Source organism: Mustela erminea, chromosome 10 (assembly GCF_009829155.1).
Source record: "Mustela erminea isolate mMusErm1 chromosome 10, mMusErm1.Pri, whole genome shotgun sequence".
Classification (NCBI taxonomy): domain Eukaryota; kingdom Metazoa; phylum Chordata; class Mammalia; order Carnivora; family Mustelidae; genus Mustela; species Mustela erminea.
The window spans coordinates 91734538-91760373 of NC_045623.1; the positions used below are offsets into that span (position 1 = coordinate 91734538).

The 25836-nt window shown below is 38.6% G+C and overlaps 1 protein-coding gene across 1 annotated transcript in view; it reads right to left on the reverse strand.

The window, feature by feature from the left end:
• Window positions 1-418: 418 nt before the first annotated feature.
• Window positions 419-25836, reverse strand: part of CLIC4 (chloride intracellular channel 4) — a 70487-nt gene continuing 45069 nt past the window's right edge. Inside the window, exons 3-6 of the mRNA XM_032360599.1 lie at window positions 24514-24639; window positions 18141-18247; window positions 4617-4798; window positions 419-3896 (exon numbers count right to left, since the gene is read on the reverse strand). Of these exons, the coding sequence (XP_032216490.1) occupies window positions 3732-3896; window positions 4617-4798; window positions 18141-18247; window positions 24514-24639 (580 nt within the window). The 3' untranslated portion in view covers window positions 419-3731. The remainder of the gene's footprint in view (window positions 3897-4616; window positions 4799-18140; window positions 18248-24513; window positions 24640-25836) is intronic.

Below are 25836 nucleotides of genomic sequence, written 5' to 3' on the forward strand. Positions count from 1 at the left end.
TTCCATTCCCTATTCTTTCTACAGATTTTACTGCATTGACTAGCACACTTCTAATAAAGTAGCTGTAAAAAGTAGCCAAATAATAGCTGTGATAGAAGGCAATCCTGTCTTATTCCTGGCTTTAATGGGAGGGCTTTATTTCATATTTATATATGAAATTAACTGTAGGTTCTTGGCAGATGGCTTTTCAGGTAAAAAATATTTTAATCTCTGGCCCTACTTTGCTAAGAATGAGAATCATAAAAGTTTCTATCAAATTATTTTATGCACCTACTGAGATGACCATATGATTTTTTTCCCCTTTAATCTATTAAATGTGTTGAGTCACCCTCTCATGGAAAAAAGCAGTCTCAAGTAAAACACTTTTACCCCAGGTTGTTATTTATTTTCATGAGGTGGGGGAAAAAAGAACATTTTATGATAGTGAAAATATACTTTATTTTTTTTTAATACAATAGCTGCCAGCAATATACTGGTTCTAGAGAGAGAAAAGAAAATACAAGCATTCTATAATAAGCTTTCATTTGCCTTTTCAAGTAATTCTAAAGAAAATACTCCAATTCTGTTCAACATTAGGACTGAGGGAATTGAATTTTTTTCCATGATAAAAATATAATTTTGACAGCCCCAATCCTGATCATTTGTAAAGGATAGAATTTTTTTAAAAAGCCTATATAGTATATCAACGATGAATGCTTCCCTCTCTGAATCAAATACTGATTATAACCAGTGTAAGAAAATGGTTAATCAATAAATGATGAAATGTTTATCAAAATGTTCATGAAAAAATACATTGCTATTTCTTCTCATTTTTTACCTTGTAGATATTTCCTAAGTGGATATTTTAAATGTACAGAAACAAAAGCTAGCTATGTAACTCTGAAGAGATTCAAAACTCAACAGACATTAAAATGCCTAAATTCTAGAGTTGATCAACTTAGTGTAAGAATAAATGTCAGAAATCTCTTCACTGTATACAGATTGCTCAAGAGTTTAAAAATAAATTGTGTAAGCTGAGTTATCAAGAAATCAAATCTTATATATATGATTTTCATCAAAGTCAATGATCCTAATAAAAGATATTAGAGGGATATAGAAAATCTGCATCTACATTTTTTTTAAAAAGGAAGTTATATCAACTGAAATAGTAAAGAGCTTTCCAACTGTTCAACAGAAAAATTTCTCAGAATTCCTTGGAAAATAAGTGAGAGTTTTCATTCAGACTCTAATCTTGCTGAAGTGGTTCAGAAGGGGCTTAAATGAGGAAATAAATGATTTAGTTGTAAAAACAGCATCAGATGGTCTGCATTATATGAGTTCATACACACTACATGAACTGCCATGAAAACTTTTATGCCCTAAAATCTCCCAAGATTTTAAGCTATGATCTTTCCACAAGTATAAAATGAGGGAAAAAATCATGTTCTGGGTCATCCTTTTTCCTAGCTTTTGTCCATATGCCAATCTCAATTTCATCTAACTATCTTCCCTGATAACGTAATAATAAAATCTGTCTTTCTACATCAAAACCGTAACAGACAGCCCGGCCTTTCTTGGACATCTAGAGAGAGAGCCAAATACAATCAAGAGACAATGAAGAGAATAAATATCCAAAGTGAGAACAGTTCATGACTGAATTTCAGAATGTGGTTTTGTCCCTCTATTTTGAGCAATGTACCTCCGTGCTCATTAGCCCCTCTATTCTGCACCACTCAGTCCCCTGCTCACTGGGAAGAACAGACCCTTCTCCTGAATCCTTTTCATACTTTGAGAGCCCTAAGGCGAGGTTCAGTATCGCCTGAATGTCAAGTCACTACCTGTTTAAAAGGAGGTGGGAAGCGGCGATGGCTGCCTGTGTCCTGGTGCACACGGGACATTTTCACCCACTGAAACTACTGCTCTGGAATTTCTCAGTGATAACCTGAGTGCTTTTCTTGCAACCAGATAAGTCACTATCCAATATTTAATTACAAAAAGGTGGGTGCCCAGACTTTTGATCAGCAATAAGGAGTTGTAAGAAGGGCAAGGCAAAGAAACCTCCCTGAGCCAAATGGATACAATCTGGAGCTTATCTTTCTGTACCAAGCTAAGTACTGATAGGTTAAAAAATGCAGTATATGCTTATAAAAATCAGGTTGCTTCCATAACGCCAGTGATTACTAAATGTTAACACACCAAAAGGGTGGGAAACATTGCCATTTTAAAGCAATAATATAAATTTCCAAAAACAGCCTATGAGAAATAGCACATCTTAAACAAGTTACATATAAAAAAATTACCAAAAATGTATTTTAGTTACAACCACGGTCTTTGGAGCAGTAGTACTTAGGAAGTCCATTTTTTAAAAATGAATAAATACGTAGCAAACTTTTGTTTTATTTTTACCAAGTTCATCTTCCCTTGTTAGAGAACCAATCATTCCTGGTTTAGGACTTCGATTAAAAAACAAACAAACATGCAGAGTGCTATTCCTCAATGTAGCTTTAGAAAAATTTAATCGAAGGAAGTTCAATGATTGAGATTAGGCAAAACTGCAGTAAATACGTACTCACCATTACAACTATAATATAGTTCAAAAGGAGTGAACCACCCTCTACCCAAAGTTTAACAGTCACTGGGGAGGGGGAGTGGAATGGGAAAGCTGGTAATGTGTGTTTTACCTTGCTTTTGATATATGATGGATAATGCATCCTTTAGATTATCCATATTAATTAAATATGCTTCAGAAACAAAATTCTGCCTAATATTTTGACAGACCCAAGCTATATTCCTTAGGTTAATACCTGCGTTAATTCTGACATTACAAGTTGTTGTACTGCTGTAGCTAAATCAATTAAGTATCAGTTTATGTAGTGTTACTCAACAGATCTCTGGACAGCAAGGTCTATGCTTACCAAAAAGGGAGCTTTTTAAAATAAAGGAGGAAAGCAATAAAGTTCCAAACAAATGGCACTGGGCAGAATACACATAAAAAAACAACACATGCGGACAGAGTAGCAGGGGCCCATTGGTTTTTCTCATGCTTGAGGAAGATCTTGAGGGCATCATCCCTCTCTCTCTGAACTTTTAGCTTCTACAGAGCCTCAGACAGAACTGGCATGAAGGATAAATGTTTTTGCGCAAAAGTAAAAATCCATGTACAAAGTAAAAACAGCAAACTCTGTAGTGACTTTCTGTGGAAGGCTCTCTTCACTGGTGGTGACAGACCCAGGACAGACTGAACTGAAAGAGAGTATTCTGATACAGTAGCGGTCCTTTCATATACTCTTACTACATATTATACAATTCCCAGAATACATAAATATTCCTTGTACCATGCACTGTGCACCAATTTGGGGCTGACTGAGGAGGTCGTGGGTACTATTTTAACAGTTAAACACGGCACATCCGAAGTTCGGCCCTCTGTCCACTGTGGACAGACGAAACGGTCAGGGCTCCGGACAGACAGCGATCTACCGCTCTAGTGGGGAGTGTGGCGGCGTGTCTCTGAATTAAAGGAGAGGAGGGTATGGGGCAGGGGAGGGACACAGGATACAGAGTTTTAAACATAATACTGCTTAGGAGTGTATATTTAAAGATAGCTACTATACCTTGTCTATCCTTTATCGTTATCTTGAATAACTGCACGTTCATGCAAAATAAAATTTCTACTTTATAGGAACAGGAGCAGTCTGTTAGGAAAAGCATATTCTTAGGGGAAGATGCAAAGACATCTCTCTCATCAGTGACATTTACTTGGTAAGTCTTTTGGCTACATCACTATAGGCTATTTCGACCTCCTTATCACTGGGACAAGTGTTGGTGAACTCGTCCCTACTGTACGCATTAGTTAAGTATCTCCAGATGCCGGTCATCCCTTTCGGAATATCAAAGTTGCGGTATTTTTTGGCCACCACCTGAAATACAAAGACATCAAAAGTTAACATTTATTTTCCATGACTTGTAAACCAGACTTAGCTCTGATTTTAGGGCATATGAATTCTGTGAATCTCTGAGAACTGCTTCTATTTGGGAAGAAGTCCCCTTCATTCTAACTAGAGTTTTAAACAATGACAAGGGCCGCAGGGTAAGGTGACAAGGATTGCAAACGCCTGCCCTGGTGACCCAGAGGGACAGCCGGGGGAATCCCCAGGTAAATATTTGAAGGCGCACACACGATTCTGTTTTCCTTGGTCTTGATCTTTGTCATACAACTAGTGTTAACTACTACTCTATTTAGCATAGTGTCTTACACAATAAATGCTCAGTAAATATTTCTTTGCCTTGTATGGATGTAACCAGGTGATCAAAGAACAGAATTTGACAACATAAGTCAATGTAGTAAACTCAATTCAAACTTTCCTGCTACATTTTTGAATTTTTAAACAGTCACACACACACACACACACACAAATTCTTCATATGCCTCAATTTTAAGACATAATTTTCCATTCTACTAACCCTAGGGTATTCCAACTGATGCCTAAATAGCATTAAGTTATAATGTTCGGGGTTCCTAGTCATATACCAGATCAAAAAGAAAAAAAAAAAAGTATGTCACAGACAAAGAAAGTGCTATCTTAGTACAGAGAATATGTGGTCTAATGGCAACGTGACACCACATCCAACTGGCCTACCTTGACAATGTGCAGCTTGGGAAGCAGGTTGCAATCAGCTAATGTCATTTCATTGCCATCCAGAAATTTACGTGTAGAAAACTTAATGTCTTCCATACTATTCTCATCAATTTCATCAGGGAGTGGAGAATTCAAATATTCATCCAGTTTCTGCAGGGTTTTCAAGAGACCCCTCTCCAATGCTGAAAGAAAGATGGGGATACTGTAAGACAGAAAACCACCCAAGCCCCAAAGCAGCAGCAATACTCTTCCGGTCAGTAACTATTTTATCAAATGTTTACGCTGACATGAAGTGCCGCAGAACAGGACAGGCAAGGTTCCTGCTCTCCTGGAGCTTATTTACGAGGGACAAGGGATGAGACAAGCAAGTACATTTGTTCAGGTAAATACAGAAAAGGGCATGACAGTTTCAAAAACTGGAATCTGTAACAACTCAGCAACTAAATGCCCCACTTACAAACATACTATGACCTGACACACTTGCTGTTCAAACTAGAAAAATGAGTGAGAAAAGGCAAAGCTATTAATTCAAGTCTAGGAAAGAAAATTTTGCCAAGACAGAGATTCTTGCCCCGAATTTGAATGCCTATTTCCCCAGTAATATTTGGATTTGTAACCAAGAAACATGCTAAGATCCAATACAGACCATCCAAGCAATGAAGTTTTTGTACTGTCTTGTAATACATAGGAAGCCAAGAACATATAATAATAAAATTATTATTTTATAATAACACGCAGGCATCTGAGTAGAGAGTTCAAGTTACAATAGTGAATCAGGGGGCTCTTCAACCAAATAGATTAAGAAGCTATGATTGTTAGAATTCAGAGACGAGTGGGACAGAGCCACGCCGGTATACCTGGAAAGTCAAGGGTAGTGACCTTTAGCAGAGGGGGTGGGGATGTCCTTAGAGAGGAATAGGGAATAACAACAGACAAGTCTTCTATTATCGCTTCTTATCCTTTACCTTCCCAGGCCCCCTTCACCCCCCACTCCCAGAATGCCAAGCTCACACTGCTGACTGCAGTGCTCGGTCACGGAAGAAAGCTAAACGTCATGAGGTGACAACCAATACAGTTATAAGTTTGAATAAATTTAGTTCCATTAGAGAAAAAGACAAAAGTTTTCTATGCTGCTCTTCTTCCAAATTGCTCCCACCCACTCGTGCCTTGGCCCCCTCCTAGCAGTGTAGACAACGGATGGCAGTCTGAGCTAGATAAGGGGCTGTAGGCATCCAGAGGAGTAAGTGGATTTTAGACATACTTAGAAGACAAAAACCAACAGAGCTTGGAAACAAAACTGAGTATGGAAAAACGATCGATGTTTTTAACAAAATACAGGCGTGAGCCCCTACTACATGCCAACTGTTACTCTAAGCATCGTTAAACCTGCTCTTGGACAAAGCAGTTTGCATTTACATTTTGGGGAATGGGCACAGTACAGAGAAACGGCCAACAAACGATTCCCAGGGCAAACGCTGGTATCATTTGCTGCCACATTTCCCTGCCTAGAGAAGCAGGTTCATGGGGTGAGGACATGAGTTCAGTGCGTGCTGCTTTTGAGGTGTCCGTGGGACATCCGTGTAGAAGTGCCAGACAGACAGCTGGGCCACAGTGTCTGGAACAATCTGGGCTGGAGCAGTACGACTGGAAATCCTGAGAACATCAATGAGCGCCGAAGCCAGGGAAGTGAAGGACGGGCGGAGCGCCCAGGCGGAGGGCCCAGGGTAGTGCCCTAAGGATCATCATCTGTGGAGCTGCGCCAAGCAGGTAGGCCACAGTCACTGTCACACAGCATTCCACTGTGCGATTATGTAAGTGCTCGTCCATCCCCTTACTGGGGTCTGTATTGTTTCCGGTTTGAGGCTCATGACTAATCGGGTAGCAAACGTTCTTGGACAAATCTTTCGGTGCACCTCTGTTCCTAGTCCACTCAAAAGTGGAGCTGTGGGTTACTGGGTATACCTGTGCTCAGGTTGAGGAGAAACTGTGATCGACTTGCCAAGTCCCACACGACAAAGAGCGGTGCAGAGACGTCCCAGTGACTTCACACCTTCAACACCACTCGGTAGGGTCAGCTTTAGTCCCTTGGGGGGATGACCAATCAGGTGTAACACCTTCTCCTATTTACTATTTGGATATCCTCTTTCTGTGAAGTGCCGTTTGCTCATTCTTCATTACATAGCTTATCTTATTTGTAGTTCTCTATAAATTAGTTGCAAACCCGTTGTGGTTTTTCATGTTACGTGTACCTTCACCCTTTTCACTCCCTAAATGGTGACTTTTTACAAATCAAAGTTACTAAAACTAATGTCCAATTAATCAATTGTTTCTTCCACAATGAGTGCTTCGTCCAGATTAAGAGGAAATCTTACCTATCCCCAAATTATGAAGATACCCTCCATTATCTTCTAGAAGGTATATTATTTACCATTCATATTTATATCTACAACCGTCCTCGAGCTAGTTTTTGTGTAGGGTGTGAGACAGGGGTATTTTCTTGACTCCGTATTCGGTTCTATTCGTCACTGTTCTATTAGTCTATTCTAGTATTAATACAACACTGTTTTAACTACTATTCCTTTATAAGTCTTGATATCAGATAATATTAAGTCTCTCTTCAAGATCATTTTTGCTATTCTTGGTTCCTTCCATTTCCCTAATTAATTTTAGAATCAGTATGTCAATTTACACACATGCGTGCATGTACGCATGCACAGAAAACTAGCCGGGCTTTTGAATGATCTACAGATTCAACAGAGCCCAACTTGAGAACGGGCATCTTTATAATACTGAGGCTGCCAACCTATCAATACCGCTTATTTAAATTCATCTCTTTCAGTGTTGTATGTTTTCTATGTAGAGGCTTTGCTCATCTTTTATTGGATTGATTCCCCTAAATACCTGACTTCTTTTAAAAATATCTGACATTTTGGGGCACCTGGGTGGCTCAGTGGGTTAAAGCCTCTGCCTGTGGCTCAGGTCATGATCCCAGGGTCCTGGGATTGAGCCCCACATCGGGCTCTCTGCTCAGCAGGGAGCCTGCTTCCCTCTCTCTCTGCCCGCCTCTCTGCCTATTTGCGATCTCTGTCAAATAAATAAATAAAATCTTTTTTTAAAAATCTGACATTTCGATGGTGTAAATATTTTTGCAGTTTTCTGTGGTTTGTTGCTAGCATGCAAAAACACAACTGATTCTTCTAATGGCCTCATACACAGTAACCTTGCTAATTCATTTTTTTTATTCCTACAGTTTCTCAGTAGATTCCTTTGGATTTGCTACATACACAATTATATTGCTTAAGAATAATGACAAAATTTGTTCCTTCCTTTACAATGCTCTTACCTTTATTTTCTTTTTCTTGCCTATCGTATTGGCCAAGACCTCCACTACAGTGCTGAACAGAAGTGGGGACAGTGAGCACCACTTCTTAGTTCCCAGTCTCAAAGGAAACATTTTACTAGTTCCCTATTACATATGATATTTGCTCAAGTTTTTGTAGATTCTCTCTGCCAAATTAAGGCACTTCCCTGCTATATCTAGTTCGTTAAGGAAAAAAAAAATCATCGTACCCTAAGTATCAAATTTTATCAAGTACTTTTTCTGCTTCTATTGAAATGATCACATTTTTCTCCTTTATTCTATGAATTTATAGAGATAGTTTCATGTTTAAACAATCTTCTGTTCCTCAGTTAAACCCCACCTGGTTGTGTGTATTATCTTTTCTCATATTGCTGGATTAGGTGTGTTTTATTTTAGACTTTTGCATCTATGTTTGGGAGAGACTAGCCTGAAATCATCTTTCTTTTGATGTTCTTGTGTGGTCTGAGTGTCAAGGTTGCCCTCAAAAAGCAAGCTGGGGGGCGCCTGGGTGGCTCAGTGGTTTAAGCCGCTGCCTTCGGCTCAGGTTATGATCTCAGGGTCCTGGGATCGGGTCCCGCATCAGGCTCTCTGCTCGGCAGAGAGCCTGCTTCCCTCTCTCTCTCTCTGCCTGTCTCTCCATCTACTTGTGATTTCTCTCTGTCAAATAAATAAATAAAATCTTAAAAAAAAAAAAAAAAAAAAAAGCAAGCTGGGAAGTATCTTCCTCTCTCCTGTTCCCTGTAAGACTGTGTAACGCCAATGTTACATCTTCCCCAAATGCTTAGAAGAAATGCATCGGTGGAGCTATCTGGGTCTGGAATTTCTTTAAAGAAATGGTTTTAGGGGTGCCTGGGTGGCTCAGTGGGTTAAGCCTCTGCCTTCGGCTCAGGTCATGATCTCAGGGTCCTGGAATCGAGCCCTGCATCAAGCTCTCTGCTCAGCAGGAAGCCTGCTTCCTCCTCTCTCTGCCTACTTGTGATCTCTCTGTCTGTCAAATAAATAAATAAAATCTTTAAAAAAAATCCTATTTAAAAAAAAAGAAATGGTTTTAAATTATAGCTGTAAGACTATTTACATTTTATGCCCTCCTATAGTAATTCTGTTACACTATACTTTCTGTAAATTTAACTGATAGTGTTTTCAAATTTATAAGCATAAAAACTTTCATAATACCCTCTAAGAATCACTTCAATGTAAGTCCTGTAACAATCCCTTTTCATTTCTAATACTGGTTACTGCAGCCTTTCTCATTTTTCTGGATTTTTCTTATCAAGATTTATCAATTTGATAAAATGATATATCAATTTATCAATTTATTGACTTTTCAAAGAAATTTTAGCCTTGCTGACCCTCTGTCATATTTGTTTACTATTTCAAGGAAATCTGCTCATTAGTATTTCCATTCTCTACCTTCTTGGGTTTAACTTGATCTTTTCCTACCTAACCCTCGAGGTGTAGACGGTCAGATTTCCCATCTTTTTTTCTAATATAAGCACTCAGAGGTATAAGTTTCCCTTTAAGCACAATGTTAGCCATATCACATAAATAGACATTTGTTGTCTTTCATAATTTTATTTTTCTTCAGCCCATGGGTTACTAGAAACGCACTGCTAAGTTTTCAAAGACATAGAAATTTTCTAGCTGTGATTTTTGTCATGGATCTCTAGCTTCTTTTCTTTGTGGTCGGAAAAAAATATATTCTGTATGATTTCAATTTCCACTTTTTGGAAAAATTTTCAGATTTGCTTTATGGCCCAGCTTTACAGTCAATGTTGATGAAGTGTTCTACGAGCATTTGAAAACCAGATGTATAAGTCAGTCACTGGGGACGGTGTTCTAAGTACCTATCAGCGAGACTACACGTGTTCGTTGTGTTGTTCAGTCCTGCTAGACCCTCTGATGCCTCGTCTTTGGGTGATTCTAACAGTTATTAAGGGATTGAGTTAAAAATCTCCCACCAAGACTGTGCATTAGTTTATTTCTCTTTTAGTTCTATGAATTTGGCTTATATATTTTCAGGCTAGGTATTTAGTAATACAGATTCAGAATCATTCTTTCAGGTAGATTACCCCTTTAAATCAGTTTGAAACATGCTTCATTATGTCTAGTTGGTGCTTCTTAATATCTCCTTGTCTGGTATCGGTGCAGCTTTGCCCACTTCTTTTGGTTGGTATTCACACTACTTTAACTTCACCTTCCCTGAATACGTGTGTGTTTCACGTGTATGTTGTATTCGTTCTTGCACATAAGCAACACTTTTTTTAAAGATTTATTTGTCAGAGAGAGAGAGAGCGCACACAAGCAGGGGGAGCAGGAGGGAGAGCAGGCAGAGGGAGAAGCAGGCTCCCCGCCAAGCAAGAAAATCCATGCAGAACTCGATCCCAGTAGCCTGGGGTCATGACCTGAGCCGAAGGCAGCTGCTTAACCCACTGAGGCACCCAGGAGTCCCAACAACATATTTTGGAGCCAGCTGCCAAGTGATGTCTTCGACTTGGAGTATTTAAGTCATCTACATTGAACGTAATTATTATAAACTTTGGTTTAAATCTGTCATCGTACATTTTGATTTCTACTTGCTCTGTGTTCTCTTGCTTCTTTTGGATTAAGTTTTTAAAATTTATTATTAATTTCTCCCTCTATTAGTGTATTACACACTCTTACTAGTCTTTGTTCCCCTGTAAAGTTCACTTACAACTTTCAGCACTTCCAGGATAAGGAAAGGGCCTCATAACCCTCTGCTGTCACTACCTCCCTCCTGTCCTGAAGGCTGCTATTGTCATGTATATTCATTTCACTTGGATTTTAAATTCCACAAGGTGTTACTGTTTTTTATACAGACAATATTCATTTACACTTTATAATGTATTTATACTACTTTTTGCTTTCCTCCCTTCTTGCATCTCTTGCTGTACATCTGAAGTCATATTTCTTCTTGCTGAAAAACTATATATTTCTTCTAGGGGGAGTCTACAGAGATACGTACTCAGTTTTTGTTTGTTTAAAAATGTCTATTTCACCATCACTTATTAAAGTTCATGAATAAAAAATTAATGTCTTAATTATTACATTCTTAGCATTATTATTATTATTATTATTATTATTATTACATTATTAGCATTTTTTTCAGCTGAAACACTTGGTGAATATATAATAGAATCAATTCTCAGAGCAGCCATGGGACATAGGAAGAGTGGATAATATCCTACTGGAAAGATACAGAAATGAAGGAGAATCTGCCTTATTCTGAACATCAAATAAAAACGACCCTGACTGACATCTTAGAGAACGTGGGTATGTTATGACCACTGGAACCGTAAACTAAATAGTGAATTTTGAGGCTCACAGAAAAGGTGGTAAGAAAAAGCTGACCGGTTTAGCAAGTATGTGAATCCAGGGGAATAAATATAAAGGTCAAATCTTGAGGCAAAAACAAAAAATTATTTGGATGTGCTTGCTTGGAGAGTATTTCACTACTTACAGAACTTTAATTCACTTTTAGCTCTCTGAAGAGCTCTGAAGATTGTCTTCTGGATTCTACTGCTGCTGCTGAGAATCAGTGCTCACTCTCGCTGCTTTTACCTTTTACAGAATCTGCCATCGGTAAGATTCTGTCTCGTTCTCAGCAGGTGCCTATGTACACACAGGTGTGGTTCTCTTTATATTTGTCCTGCTGGGGTGGCGTAATGTTTGACTCCATGGCCTGTTACCTTTCATCAGTTTTGGCAAATTCTTGGCGATTACCTCCATGTCTTTGGCCCCATCTTCCCTCCCCTTCTGGGACTCCACTTACAGACATGTGTTCCTCTCTCCGTTGTGTTCCGCAAATCTTGCACTTATTCCTCCAGTTTGTTTTGTTTGTCCTTTTGTCTCTGCGCTTCCATTAGCTATTTCCTTCTGACCTCTCTTCAAGTTCACTAATTCTTCATCACTGTCTCATCTGTTCGGTTCATATACTGGATTCATAATCTCAGATATCATATGTCTAAATTCTAGGACTTCCATTTGGTTTTTTATAATGTCCAGTTCTTAGTTCAAATTTTCCACATTGTTCTTTTAGCTTTGAATATGAATCTCTATTAAAATCAGTATCTGATAACTGACTATCTTGTCATTTTTAATATGTCTGAAAAATATGTATTGGTGGGGCACCTGGGTGGCTCAGTCAGTGAAGTGTCCACTCTTGATTTCAGCTCAGGACATGATCTCAGGGTCAAGATATGGAGCCCCTTGCTGGGCTCCGTGCTGGGCGTGGAGCCTGCTTGAGACTCTCTCTTTCCCTCTGCCCCCCCACGCCCCGCTTGCTCGCAATCTTAAAAAAAAAAAAAAAGGATTAGTTATGTTCAGTCTTTTAACGTTAGCACTGTTAGATTTTTAGAGTTGTTAAATTTTTAAACTCAGGGATGGTTTATATTAAACTAATAGTCTACTAAATCATGAACCTCTTCCTTCTAATTCTTGTTATTAAATCAATGCATTATTCTTGCTTCCTTAACTGGACTCTGTTTTCTTTGAAGGTAAAGTCTGTGTCTTGTGCCTCTTCTGTATAGCCCCTAATGTTCACAGCATTCTACCCAAGCACGAATTAAACACCTGTTCGATATCTGTCACAGACGGAGGAAGGCCAATAATTACATATAAAAGTTTGGAGTTTCTTAAATGTCTAGAGAAGATTCAAAAGGAAATCAGGTGAATATGTAGAATAGATACTTTTTTTTAAAAAGCCAGGTGAGTGGAGATATTTGTATCTTGACTGTTCAGATACAAATATCTGTGGGAAGCTGAAAAGGAGGTAGGAACGGCATATTGCCATAGAACATAAGAGCCATTTTAAAATGTAAAGAAGAACTGATAAAACTTTTTACTTAGGTAACATATCAAACACACTGGAATGTATACATGTCAAGTGACAGATGACAAGATCAAGGATCTACTTATTTTATGAATAAAAGGCACTCTAGCCATAGCCAGGATGAAGCTAGTAGATTTCTTAGAAAAAAGAGTTAAGCAGAAGGACACTGGAGCCCAATAAACTAGAGAAGCTGAGCTGTAGCTGTGGAAGTCACAAGGAACCAAGCCTTTTAAAAGAAAAGGTCAAAAATACAGAAGCAGTAAATATAACCTTTCATTGGTTATATGCAAGTTACTGATCATGCACGCAGTCATGAAATGTTAAATTTATAAAGTGCCAAGAGAATAAAATGTGAGAAATAGCTAGGTTACTTAAGGAGTCTAGGGCAGGATGGAAATTTCATGGTGTACTTAAAAGGGGGTGGTGGGTGGTGAGAAGGAAGGGACAGCAGCATCTCGGGACTGTCAAAGAACCAACTTAACTCAATATGCTTCCTATCAAAATCAGTGAGTACAGACTAAATGCACATTAGATATAAGGATTTATTCTTCGACCAGATTACAACGAACGGAGTTGTGGCCTCTATGGAAGATAATACTGTCTGAATTCAAACACTGAAACAAAGTCTGGGCAAGTTTGTGACCTTCAACCTGCTCTAAATTCATCCTTCTCCTGGATTAGTTTTCAAACATATTCAACAGAAAAACTAAAATACTCTGAAATTATAAAGTTTGAAACAGATGATGTTTATAATCCTAGAAGCGATGCACAGACTAAAACTAAGTCACTGGTAAACATTAAAATTACTATTCTTTCTAAAACTTTGGACCTAGGTAAGCACCTGCAATGAAGCTGAATTGCTGTACCTCCTAGAAATATTAATTTTTCATTAAGAATCTCAGAATAAAGGGTATATTAATGTAAACAAAGAATGGTGAATTAGTTTGATTCGACTCTTATGTAATAACCTGAGGAAGGCCAACAAAACTGAGAAAACCAGAGGGACCAAGAGGTACTAAAGAGCATCATTCAAAATGAAGTTTTGAAGACAAACCACAAAGGAATTAAGATAAAGAAAATGTCAAGACTAACCACTAGGAGGCAGTAGCAAGCTATGAAAAAGGAGCTCCTTGTCTTAGCGCAAGCATTCTCTAATAATACCCTTGCTGTGGTAATGCTGGTTATCTCTAAGGAAGGTATTTAAAAAGCTCTCCAAAAAAATTAGTACTTAACTGTGATAGAGGCTATCCGATTAGTTTTAGATTAATTCTGAAAATCAAAACACCCTTTTTTGCCTATGAGACTATAGCGAAATTTTAAAACACACACAACACACGCACACGCACACCCATGCCAGGGTCAGAAGTGAGGGGAAATGAATACTTTCACATTAGTGGGACTATAAACTGGTGTAGACTTTTGAGAAACAAAATCTTCTGACCTATTTGGAATCTAGCACAAGGACATTCACTCGCACTGTTTGTCACAATAAAAAAACTTGAGACAATCTAGATGACTATCAACAGGGAAACAGTTAAATAAAAATCCGTATTATGGAATATTAAACAGTATTTATAAAAAGTGAGGTAGATCTACATTTTGATATGGAAGGACTTCTACCACATAATATGTGAAAAAACAATTGCAAAATATAAATATACACATAAATGCACACTCACACACAATATTTGCAAAATTACATAGAAAAAAAGGATGAATATTAACTGTTGGGGAAGAGCTCAGATGAGGTTAAGAAGGGGCACTAAAGTTTTACTGAATTTATTTCTAAACGCTTTTAACTTTTTCAACAAGCATACATTAGTCAATTGTGAATATAATTTGAGTAAATGCAAAACAGAAAGCATTAGATTTAACATGACCATATTCGCTGTAGGAAAAGACTACAATTCACAATGAAGAATACCAAAATTATGAGCCCTTACAAGGATAAAACTGTATTTTAAAGCTACTGCTAATTTCAGTAAAGGGCAGTCTCATGCAAACAATTTTTAAAGGCCAATAGAAAATAGGGAGAGGTCAGGAGTATTTAAAGATGATGGGGCGCCTGGGTGGCTCAGTGGGTTAAGCCTCTGCCCTCAGCTCAGTTCATGATGCCAGCCAGAGTCCTGGGATCAAGTCCAGTAACAGGCTCCTTGCTCAGTGAGGAGACTGCTTCTCCCTCTGTCCCTCCCCCTGCTCATGCACTCTCTCTCTCTCACTCTTACCTTTTCTCTCAAATAAAATCTTTTTAAAAAAAAAATAAAGATGATTAAATAATAATAATACAATTTGGTTCCATAGCTACAATGATGAATAACCATCCTCTGATTCCAAACACTTCCACAGAGAGAGAAAAAAAGGAAGGGAGACAGGCAGGGAGGAATTCTGAATAAAAAGGAATGAATGAGAAGCTATAGATTCCTTGCCTCCACTTAAAAATGAGAATTTGGACATTATGAAATATGCTCTAGAACAAAATGGCAGATTTCATCACTACTAAATTCACTGGGCTCTTAAGAGTATTATAAATACCAACACACTAATAAATTATCTACTAGTTATATTTGGGAGTTTAATAATTTATATATATTAATGAAATCAAAGAAGTGGGAAAAAAGAAAACAAATCCAGATCTGGAACAGGTCATATCTAACCCATTCTAATAAAAGGAATTACCTATTAATTTCTTTTAATGCTTCAAAAGATTACACAAACTTACTTCCGATCAGCTTGGACATGTTACCAAAAGAATTCATTCATTCATTCTTTTTTTTCTTTCTCCCTCCCTTTCTCTCTCTCTCCTGTATTTCCCTTTGTTTTATTCTTTAAGCCCTATTTGTGTATTTTGTACCCAATCTAAGGACTGACACTTCTCTTTCACTGACCCAATACCACAGCATCTAGGCATCGAATCCCTTACTTAGAATTACATCTTAAAAGGTCTTAAAATTGCCCAAACATATTGAATTTTTGCAAAATATTTAGTAGGTTGGTAAAACTGATCAAAACTCTGCCTACTCTGAGTTACCACGTAAAATGACAACTCCATCTCTTTGTAAGTGGTTCATAGTTTGGGAGGAGGAGGAGCTGGAACACTAATTTCCAAGGCTGATTTAAGGCATTTTATTGCACTAAATAGACAAGACACCTTCAACAGATCTACATATACTCAGTAAGCTCCAAAGTGATTTGGAATATTGTTTTCTAAAGTCTCCTGGCAGTGACAGGTCCTATGGGGAAAGTTGCTTGGCAACTGGAATTCTTATTTACCAAGAGGTAATTTAATATAAAGCCTTCTAGTGATCCGTTATGTTGTTTGTTCTCATTGGTTACAACATTATAAGGACAGCAAGCGTAGGTGGCTACTTAAGACAGCAACAAACTGATAGGAAAAAAAATAGAATACAAAGTTATACTTAAGTGAGTCACTTTCTCCCATGTTCTCTCCCCTCTATCCCATCACCAAAGCAATTGTTTGGTTTTGTTCTTTGTGGGTTTTGTGTTTTTTTTTTAGCAAACATATTTTATTTCCCTTTCCTCCCCACCAAGTGTCAAAAGAAATTCAGCCACCCCCCAGCTTCCAAAAACTACACAGAGAAATGAAAACATTATGAATTGAACTCAGATGGTTCAGGAACTATGGGCAAGAGCATCTGGATATAAAAGGATGATTTCGGGGAGGCTTGGATGGCTCAGTCAGTTAAGCAGCTGCCTTCGGCTCAGGTTATGGTCCAGGGTCCTGGGATCGAGTCCAGCACCAGCATCGGGCTCCTTGCCCGATGGGGGAGCCTGCTTCTTTCTCTCCCTCTGTCAGCCACTCTGCCTGTTTGTGCTCTGTGTGTGTGTGTGTGTGTGTGTGTGTGTGTAATAAATAAAAGCTTTTTAAAAAGGGGGGGAATGATTTCATGAAAAGAAATCCTCTGCAGGCAGGAAGGGTATGACAGAAAAGATACTGTCTGTGGACAGGAGGGGCTCCATCGTAACTGTCTGTTTAGAGTATAAAATGCTTACACTGAAACAGCAGGCAGAAAAAGAGCCAGTCACTTAGGGAAGTTGTCCCTAAACCAAGGCAGCTACTGGAACACACTGAAGAGCTGTAAGCCAGGCCCAGGCACTACGGCCTTTCCCTCTTTCCCTCTGCTGCAGAAAAACATCACATGCAGTGAATATCATGCAGTGATATCATGCAGTGAATATCATCCCAGAAACCCTTGAAATTCAATACTAGATTATAAAATACCGCAATTTTAAAATTTAATAATAAAAAAATACCAGCCTGAATGGCTTGGATCTCTGCCCATAGAAACCACATAAGGAAATCAGCGAGTGCTTCCCTTTTTTAAGATGCTTGTTTAACCGGCACTGATAATTTCTTCCCTTTGGTTTTCTTGTTCATTTGCAGCCATAAGTTTCTACCCAAAAGAACTGCACCCACGCCACCAAACTGTCCAAAACCATGACGGATTAAAGTGTCTTTAGGAGCTGGCGTTTTTGTTGCTGTAATTACTTTTAATTAAACACTAATGTTCTCTCTGGAGAGTTTTACTCAGACAGAACAATGCTCGGCATCGCAAAGAAGAAAAATGACTGAATGGTGTAGTTAAGACAAGGCTCATTAAATGGACCTCTTTCAAAGAGGCTTCCCTTCACCACACATACGTTTGGTAAACGAAATAAGATAGTGTTGTCCTTTGATATAGAAAATAAGGACTTTGTATCTGTACTACCCTAAACAATTCTCACATGAAAGCAGGACTTGAAACTAAAATCCCCTTTTAGGATGCAGAGAAATTAGGAAGATGGGGGAGATACATGCTCTCTTAGACTAACTCCCCAAATTGCTCTTAAAGGTGAATTATCACAAAAACCCACCCAGGCTGATTTCAAGTGACCAGAACCCAGCAAGAAACAAAAGATTTAGTAATAACCTAAAGGAAGTTGTATCGATACATTCCAAAGCACCACACCCACACCACTCATTGTTTCTGATGTCCCGTTAATTCTCTGTATAGTTCCCCCTTCAGGAAAACAATTCATTCGATAAACATTGTATTGTACATCTACCATCCCAGGCACTGTCCCACTAGCCAAAAACAGGAAAACAGAAATTTAAGGACTTACCCTGCTTATCATCAAATCTCGAGTCAACTTTGAAAGCCAGTTTTTAATACTTAATGGGAAGGTCTGGACTCCAAAATATTAATTTAAAATCACTGTCCTAACAGGATTTTTGGATTTACTTAGGGCTTTTTTGGTATATGTGCAGTGGTAATCCAATCATTTGTGGGGTTGTGTGTGTGTGTGTGTGTTTTACCTTCATTAGCCTCTGGCCTTGAATTCTTGATATATGCGGAGAATTTGGCAAAGATGTCCATTCCAGCAGTATTTGATTCAGGGTGTTTTGGTGAAAGCTTCAAGTACCTGAGGGGGAAAAGTGAGAATGGATGATAGATCCTTGTAAGTTCTCTCCATCAATAAACCACTGTGCTAGCAGTTTCTTGACACCTTTTAACAGTTATTACTTTAAGAAATGCCATCATCTATTTTCTATGGTATTTTTAAGATGTGTTTTTTCTTGAGGAAACAAAGCTCTGCAGTGTTTTTGTTCACATATTAATTTTCTTGGCAACCAAAGGACATCCGCACTCTACCTCCATTTTATAAATTAGGATGTTGGGGAAACAGTCTACTTGCTCAGAGGCATGTGCCAAACCAATGGGCATCTTAGAAAGAGAAGTCTGGAGCAGCACTGTCCAAAAGAACTTTCTGTAATGATGGAAATACTCCATATCTGAATTTCCAATACGGTAGCCATTTCGTGAAGCGTGGCTGGCTATCTGAATATGAATTTGAGTGAACCGGTGTTACAGAAAGTTAAAAATTCACTTCTGCCATTGCGGAAGCCACATTTCAACTACAGAGCCTTCTTGAAACAGAAATGCCTACCAGGTCCCTGGCAATCGCCATGCACTGAAACACTCGATGCTACCAGAGAACCCGGAAAGCGGGTAAGGCGGGCATCTCGGGTCATCCACAGTAGTTTAAGGACAAAGATAGCAGGAAGCATATCACTCACTTCAACTCCACACTTGGGATTTTCCAGAACGTCCCATGGGCTAGATATTGGTAAGGGTGGTATGGAGCAACAGAACAGTAAGACTTTGGGAATTCTGCTCACAAGTGCTCTTACAAAGTTTATCTGCTTTGAAAACAGACATTCATGACACACAGCCTTTTTTTGTTTTTTTTCCAACCACACAAATGTGTATTTTATATATTTAAATTCCAAACACACATACTCAGTGTCTATTTCCTCCTCAAATTGGAAAATATATGTGAGAAGACTCAGCTCCTCCCTCCTCTCTTCCACAGACAGCTACACCCACTAGGAGTCGGCTCCACAGGAATTCTGACCATTAGCACCGTTTTAGGGAACACTTCATCTGTTTAAAGGCCCTGTAAAATTTCACTGGAAACTGGGCTTGATGCAGTCAAGACTTTGGGGGGGGGGGGGGGGGGAACCGAACATTAAACTGGTAATTTAGATTTCTTCATGTATTTTAGGATGCTGTCTTGCCACTTTTTTAAAAATTAAAAATGAAGGCGAGGTATTCTTAGGAAGAAGTTTAGTTCAGTTGCAAGCTGTAGTGTCTGGTTAGTTTTTTTTATTCAAATTTTTTTACATGTGCAATTCTGAATTCTAGGAGAGACAGATCTAAAAAAATGGATACCGGAGATTTAAAAATACCTACTGAATATATATATGTTCAATTCATCTTCCTTTTTAATATCTCTCTATTTTTAAGCTTAAAGATTTCTCTTATAAATAAAAATATTTACAGAATGAATTTTTCAGTGAACAATTATAGTAAATGAATTTCATGAAGTTACAGATTATGTACACTAAATTAGTAATATATGATTGCTTGATTTTTTTTTTTTTTCCCCTCCCCTTAACTGTAGAAAACTTTATCCTCCTTTTTTTTCCCCCTGCTTGTGCTAAAAGAGTTAATTCCAGGTTCAACATCCCTGAATTCCCTTTGACTATAAAAACAACCAGGCTCCAGTTTAAATGTTTTTACTGCTTGTAATACAGTAACTTCATTGACTCATTCCATTTCAAACAAAAAATAGCACAAAGAACATAAGTGACTCTTCAATACACTATGTCTTCCACTAGCCAAGTTTCCAAAATTCTTCTTTTTTTCCCAACCAATATTTAGTAGTACCTCCTTTTTCTAATGAAGGCAGCTGGAAGGCAGGCTTACACCGCAGATCATTTATACCTTCATTGTTCACATATATTCATTGATTCCAATTATTAAGGGTCTACTCTGTCTCAGGCATTATACTAAGTGCAGAGGTTATACTGATGAGCACACAGAGGCATACTAGAGACCTATTTTAATGAACAGGTAAGAATGCAGAAGGATTTGCAATTGGCATATCCTTATCCATATGAAAACGGATGCTATTACAATTCTTAAAAACAAAATAAAACAAAACAAAAAAGTACTGTTCTCTAAAGCAGGTTAAACAGGCCCTATTCTTCTCCAAGACAAACCATTAAATCCGTACTACTAACTTAATGCATTCGATACCAGAACTGCAAGAGACCATTCACCTAAAACTCTCATTTTGCCTAAAAGGAAATTATATTCTAGAAAGTTCATATACTGGGTCCCTCAAATCCCTAGACTAGTTAAAAGTGCTGCCAAACTACAACTGGTCTCCTGTCCCCAAATCAAGTGCTGTTTTTGTTTTACTACAGATCAGATTCTCTCTGAAAGATAAATTCTAAACCAAGAGGTCCTCAATCAGTTGCCAGCTTATTCTGCATTCCCCCAAACACTGGATTTTAGTAATTCATCATTAATCACTGTCCCAAATAGCTTGATAAAGCAAAACTTTTCAATGACTGACAGTCTCATTTCAACATTTGACAAAAGGCAGGCAAATAATCAATAAAAGGCCAAGTGTCAACAACATCATGGACACGAGCATCCAGGGAGTGCAGACTTTCAGATCCGTCCTTTAGTCTGTATGATGTCACAGACTATTAACGCTAAGACTAGCTAAGAGTATTTCCATCCTTTTAGGAAAGACCTCAGACATTTTCTTTTTCATGGGAATGTAAGAATAAAGTCTGATTATACAACCCATTAAGTTACCCTTGTAAATTCAACTTTCACTGTATTTCTCACTTTAAAAAAGCAGGGGGGGGGGGACCTGGGGTGGCTCAGTGGGTTAAGCCTCTGCCTTCAGCTCAGGTCATGATCTCAGGGTCCTGGGATGGAGCCCCACACAGGGCTCTCTGCTCGGCAGGGAGCCTTCTTGCCGCCGCCACCCCCCCCACCCGCCCCTGCCTACTTCTCTGCATATGATCTCTCTCTGTGAAATAAATAAAATCTTAAAAAAAAAAAAAAAAAAGCTTACTAACACTTTATAGGGTCCTTCTCCAAAACTGTCAACTCCCCTTCCCTTCTATCCTGTCATCAGAAAGTGAGCCATGCACTCAGGTCTGCCTCAGTTAAAAATCCAAGTTTCAAAGCTTTTCTGGACAAAGTATTCCCTCCATTCAAGCAAGGGGAGTGAAATATATATTTATAAATACTTTCCCCAGAGGAGAAGATGGATCAAGTTTCTTCTTTCGAGGTAGACTGGTCACACAGACCAGCAAAACTTCCTTGCTTTAAGCTCTTCACTAGTCTCTAGATTCTGAACAACTCTGGAACAGTTGCCTGTATTTATCTTTGTCATGACTGAATCAGAAGTGCTCACACAAAAACACTCTGTTCTCAGTATCATCAAATGCCAAAAACATGTTATTAGAAAATGCTAGATTCTGGTCTGCCAGCTTGTGCAACTCCTCTGCCTTTTCTCTTCATTCGGTCTAGAAACAAGAAGGCTCTCACTCAGCGTTAGGAGGAGGATGAGCCCTAGTTAAGGCCCCAAGGCCCTCCTTGTTCTGGAGGGGAAAGGCGGAGAGCCAGGCCCGTCCTTGAATGCCCTAGAACACAGGAAAGGGAAAGGAATGCCCCGTGATCCTGGAAAGAACTTCCTCTAGCTCCTCCTCTAGAAACAATTCTGCATGATAAAGACTCTGCTGTCTGTCACCTCAGGGGCTGTGGAGCCCAATCAGGGGACAGCACTCCCAGTGGAAACATGCTGTTCCAACGCAGGGAAATAAAAACTCACTGAGGGGACGCCTGGGTGGCTCAGCTGGTTAAGCGTCTGACTCTTCATTTTGGCTCAGGTCTTGATCTCACTCATCTGAAGTGAAGCCTCACCTATTTCTTAAAACGGATTCATTAAATTTAGTTTGACAGCCGCCTTCAGTCCCACTAGCTCATTGCAGGAGAAACTATCTTTGATTTCTCTCCTGCCTTTCCTCCAAGCCTGAGCCGGCCTACAATTTTACACTCACTAAAGCACAATCCCAATTACAGACTTACATTTCACCTCTTTTGTAAAAGTCAAACTCAGCAAAATAAAAAATAGAAAAAGAGGAGGAGGAAAACAGAAGAAACACGGGTTTTTGAAGTCTTACAGGCCAGGCTTTGAAGAGCTCTGCCACCAGTAACTATAAAACTAGGACAAGTTAGATTCTTCGTCTTTAGTTTCTCCACAAAGTCTTGGAGAAGAGTGAGATAATCCACAGTGCACAGTGCATGGCACATAATTAGCCCTGGAATGTTCGTTAGTAACAGCAGAGGCATCAGCAACATCTAAAGTACTTGCTTCTATAAACAAAGTGAAATTTTCAAAACTTTATTTAGAAACTCTCTTCAGAATAAAAACTGTAACAGAAAGACAAGGAAAATAATGGAAATAGGGATTGGGATTAAAGAGTACATTTAGCATGATAAAATAAAATAAAATGATTTACAAAAAAAAAAAAAAATCCCACAAGAAAAATACCCTTCAATTTAGCACACCGCGAACCCGTTAGAACTAAAAGATCTCCAAGTTTTAAATTAAATTATTTAAACTGAAAGAAGAGACAATCTCTGGTTAGAGTAGCTCTATGAATATGCCCAAACAAAATCAAGTTGAAATTTCTATATATAAAAAGCAAAGTGAGGGGCGCCTGGGTGGCTCAGTGGGTTGGGCCTCTGCCTTCGGCTCAGGTCATGATCTCAAGGTCCTGGGATCGAGTCCCACATCAGGCTCTGTGCTCTGCAGGGAGCCTGTTTCCTCCTCTCTCTCTGCCTGCCTTTCTGTCTACTTGTGATCTTTGTCTGTCAAATAAATAAATAAAATCTTAAAAAAAAAAAGCAAAGTGATAATATTTATTTTGGGGGTGCCTGCCTGGCTCAGTTGGTGAAGCATCCAACTCTTGATCTCAGGGTTGTACATCTGAGCCCCACAGTGGATGCAGAGATTACTTAAAAATAAAACATTAAAAAGAAAAAAAAGAAGAAGGAAGAAAATGTTTATTTGAAAGGTCTAATTAAAAATGATGATACATCTTACAGAAGCTGCTAAGAAACCAGAATATTTTTATATTGGCTCTACCATTATCTTCATGTCCATAACCTCTGAGAAATATAGCAAGAAGGAATAACTACAATTGTTGTTCCTACAGTTGAAGAAAGCCTGGAATGCCTGTCGTTCCTTCATTCACCTGTGAGATGCCTCTTTTTGTACATTAAAGCTAATCCAAGTGTTCATTCTTTTTTAAAGCCTTTCCTGGTTCCACTCACTTTCCCTCACCACACCACGACCTCTCCATCCATACTGGAGTGTGTTTCCTGAGGATAGGAATTATGTCTTATTCATTACCGTATTCATAAGGCTTTGTTGCCTAGTAATTGTAGAATAAATGAATGAGTAAATTCTGAGTAACTGGATATTTTAGAACCCTCTGACCCAATAATCCCAGTTCTGGGAAATTTATCTGGATATGGAGAGTAAGAGTCAAATCAACTAGCAAGAAAGGCTTGGGCCAGAAGAAAAACATTTCAGTTTTTCAGAATAATGAAACCAGAAAAGCCTAAAGCAAACCCTAATGTGTTGAACCTATGCCAAGATTACAGTACAATGCAAAACGGCACATTTGCAATTCAGGTAACTGTCCTTGTAGTCCATCTATCTGTCACCCATACCTCTAGTTGAGTACCTTAAAATCATGACCATGTGCACTAATGTGCAGGACCTGGGAATCTAGAACACTTCAAAGAAATACTTAAATAAAAACTGAATCCCAGGGACACAGTCTAAATAGTCAATTCCCTTGGGTGACAGCTTCAGACAGTTACCTTTAAAATGACCTGATAAGAAATCCCCCAGCAACCTGAACCGCCTGCTTGGAGCTTCCAGCTGGGTTCAGTCTGAATCTGTCTCTCCCCGTCTCTTCTCTTCTCAGTTGGGGACCAATTCCCCTCAAAGAACCAGTCTTTCCTAACCTAGTTCTCACGTCCCAAACCTACTTTCAGTGTATACGCTATAGCTTAATCACATTCCTACCTATGCTTATTGGCCTAGGCAGAAGCCTGTTCTGACACCAGTGTAGCATTAACTGTAGCATTAATTATAATGAGTAAAGAGAAGCCCTAGTCACTAAAGTTAACGCTGTATGGATTGAACTCCTGTACCATCCAGAGAAAGATCTCTAAGGGCCAGAAAAGACCAAAACTTTAAAGAGAATGGCAATATTTTCATGCATATCTTTCTTTGATACTCACTTGGGAGGGCATAAGACTTCTTCGAGAAATTCTTCAATCTTATTTACATCTGTTTTGACTTCATTGTTGAAAGTTATAAATGGTGGGTGGGTCCCAGGAGCCAAGTTCTGCAGGTCTGCAGGCTTCCTGTTAAGCAAAATAGTCAAAACTGAATCATTTTTTTACTCTGGGAAGGCAATAATACTTTAAATACTCAGAGTCTTTCTAAATGTTTATGTATATAAAAATGAAAATGAGTATAAGAATTAGTATTTGGGGGGGACGCCAAGGTGGCTCTGTCAGTTAAGCATCTGACTCTTGATTCCAGCTCAGGTCATGATCTCAGGGTTGTGAGATCAAGCCCCGCATCGGGCTCCATGCTGAACATGGAGCCTACTTAAGATTCTCTTTCTCCCTTTGCCCTTCCCAGCTCGCACGTGCTCGCTTGCTCTCTCTCAAAGAAAGAAAGGAAAAGTAGCAGTATTTTTTCCACTAGTTTAACAGCTGCAATACTATTCTACTAAGAAGAAAACCTTCACAAAGCACAAAATTCATGGTAAGAAAATCAGGAATCTCTGACTCTAACCAAAAGACAAAGGCCCCCATTCTTATTCTAAATTCAACTGAAGTGCTTATTAGAAATGGCAGTAGAATTGAGAGGAAACAGTCTCTAGTCTCAGCTCCAGCACCAACTCAATGTATGGATGAGTAAACCATAACTTCTCTAGGTCTTCCTTTTTTTCTTTTCTTGTAAAGTCAGGAAGAAGAGCAGCTCATTCCTACAGTCCTTTCTAACTATGAGATTCCAAATTCAGCAGCTACCAATTTTCCATTTTCGTAGAAGTTCACACTCAACAAGGAAAATGATCACCAGTCAAAATGACTTCGGTATATAAAACATGGCATAACCAAAGGTAAAACACAACACAGAAAGGGCAAAATATTATAGTGAATAAGAAGGGCTCAAATATGTCTTAGATTAAGAATTTTGTCCAAGTTCATTAAAAAGCCATCAATAAGTTAAACAGATAGGTGCCAACATAAACTGATACACAATAGATCAAATAAGTGAACACACAGAAAAATGTAAAAAAAAAAATTAGCAAAGAAATTGAAGAGTAAACTATGATGACATCTCTCTTCTATTAATTAGGAAAAACTGAAACTACTCAGAACACTGATAAAGATGGTGAAAACATATACTTACAACTACTAATAGCATGGAATGTTGGCACCACTCTATTTAAAAGCAAAATGGCTCACTTGAGCCCACCAGTGAATCCTAGGATCAATGATAATGACAAAATAGCGAGTGTATCCTAATGATAAAACACAAAGCATACA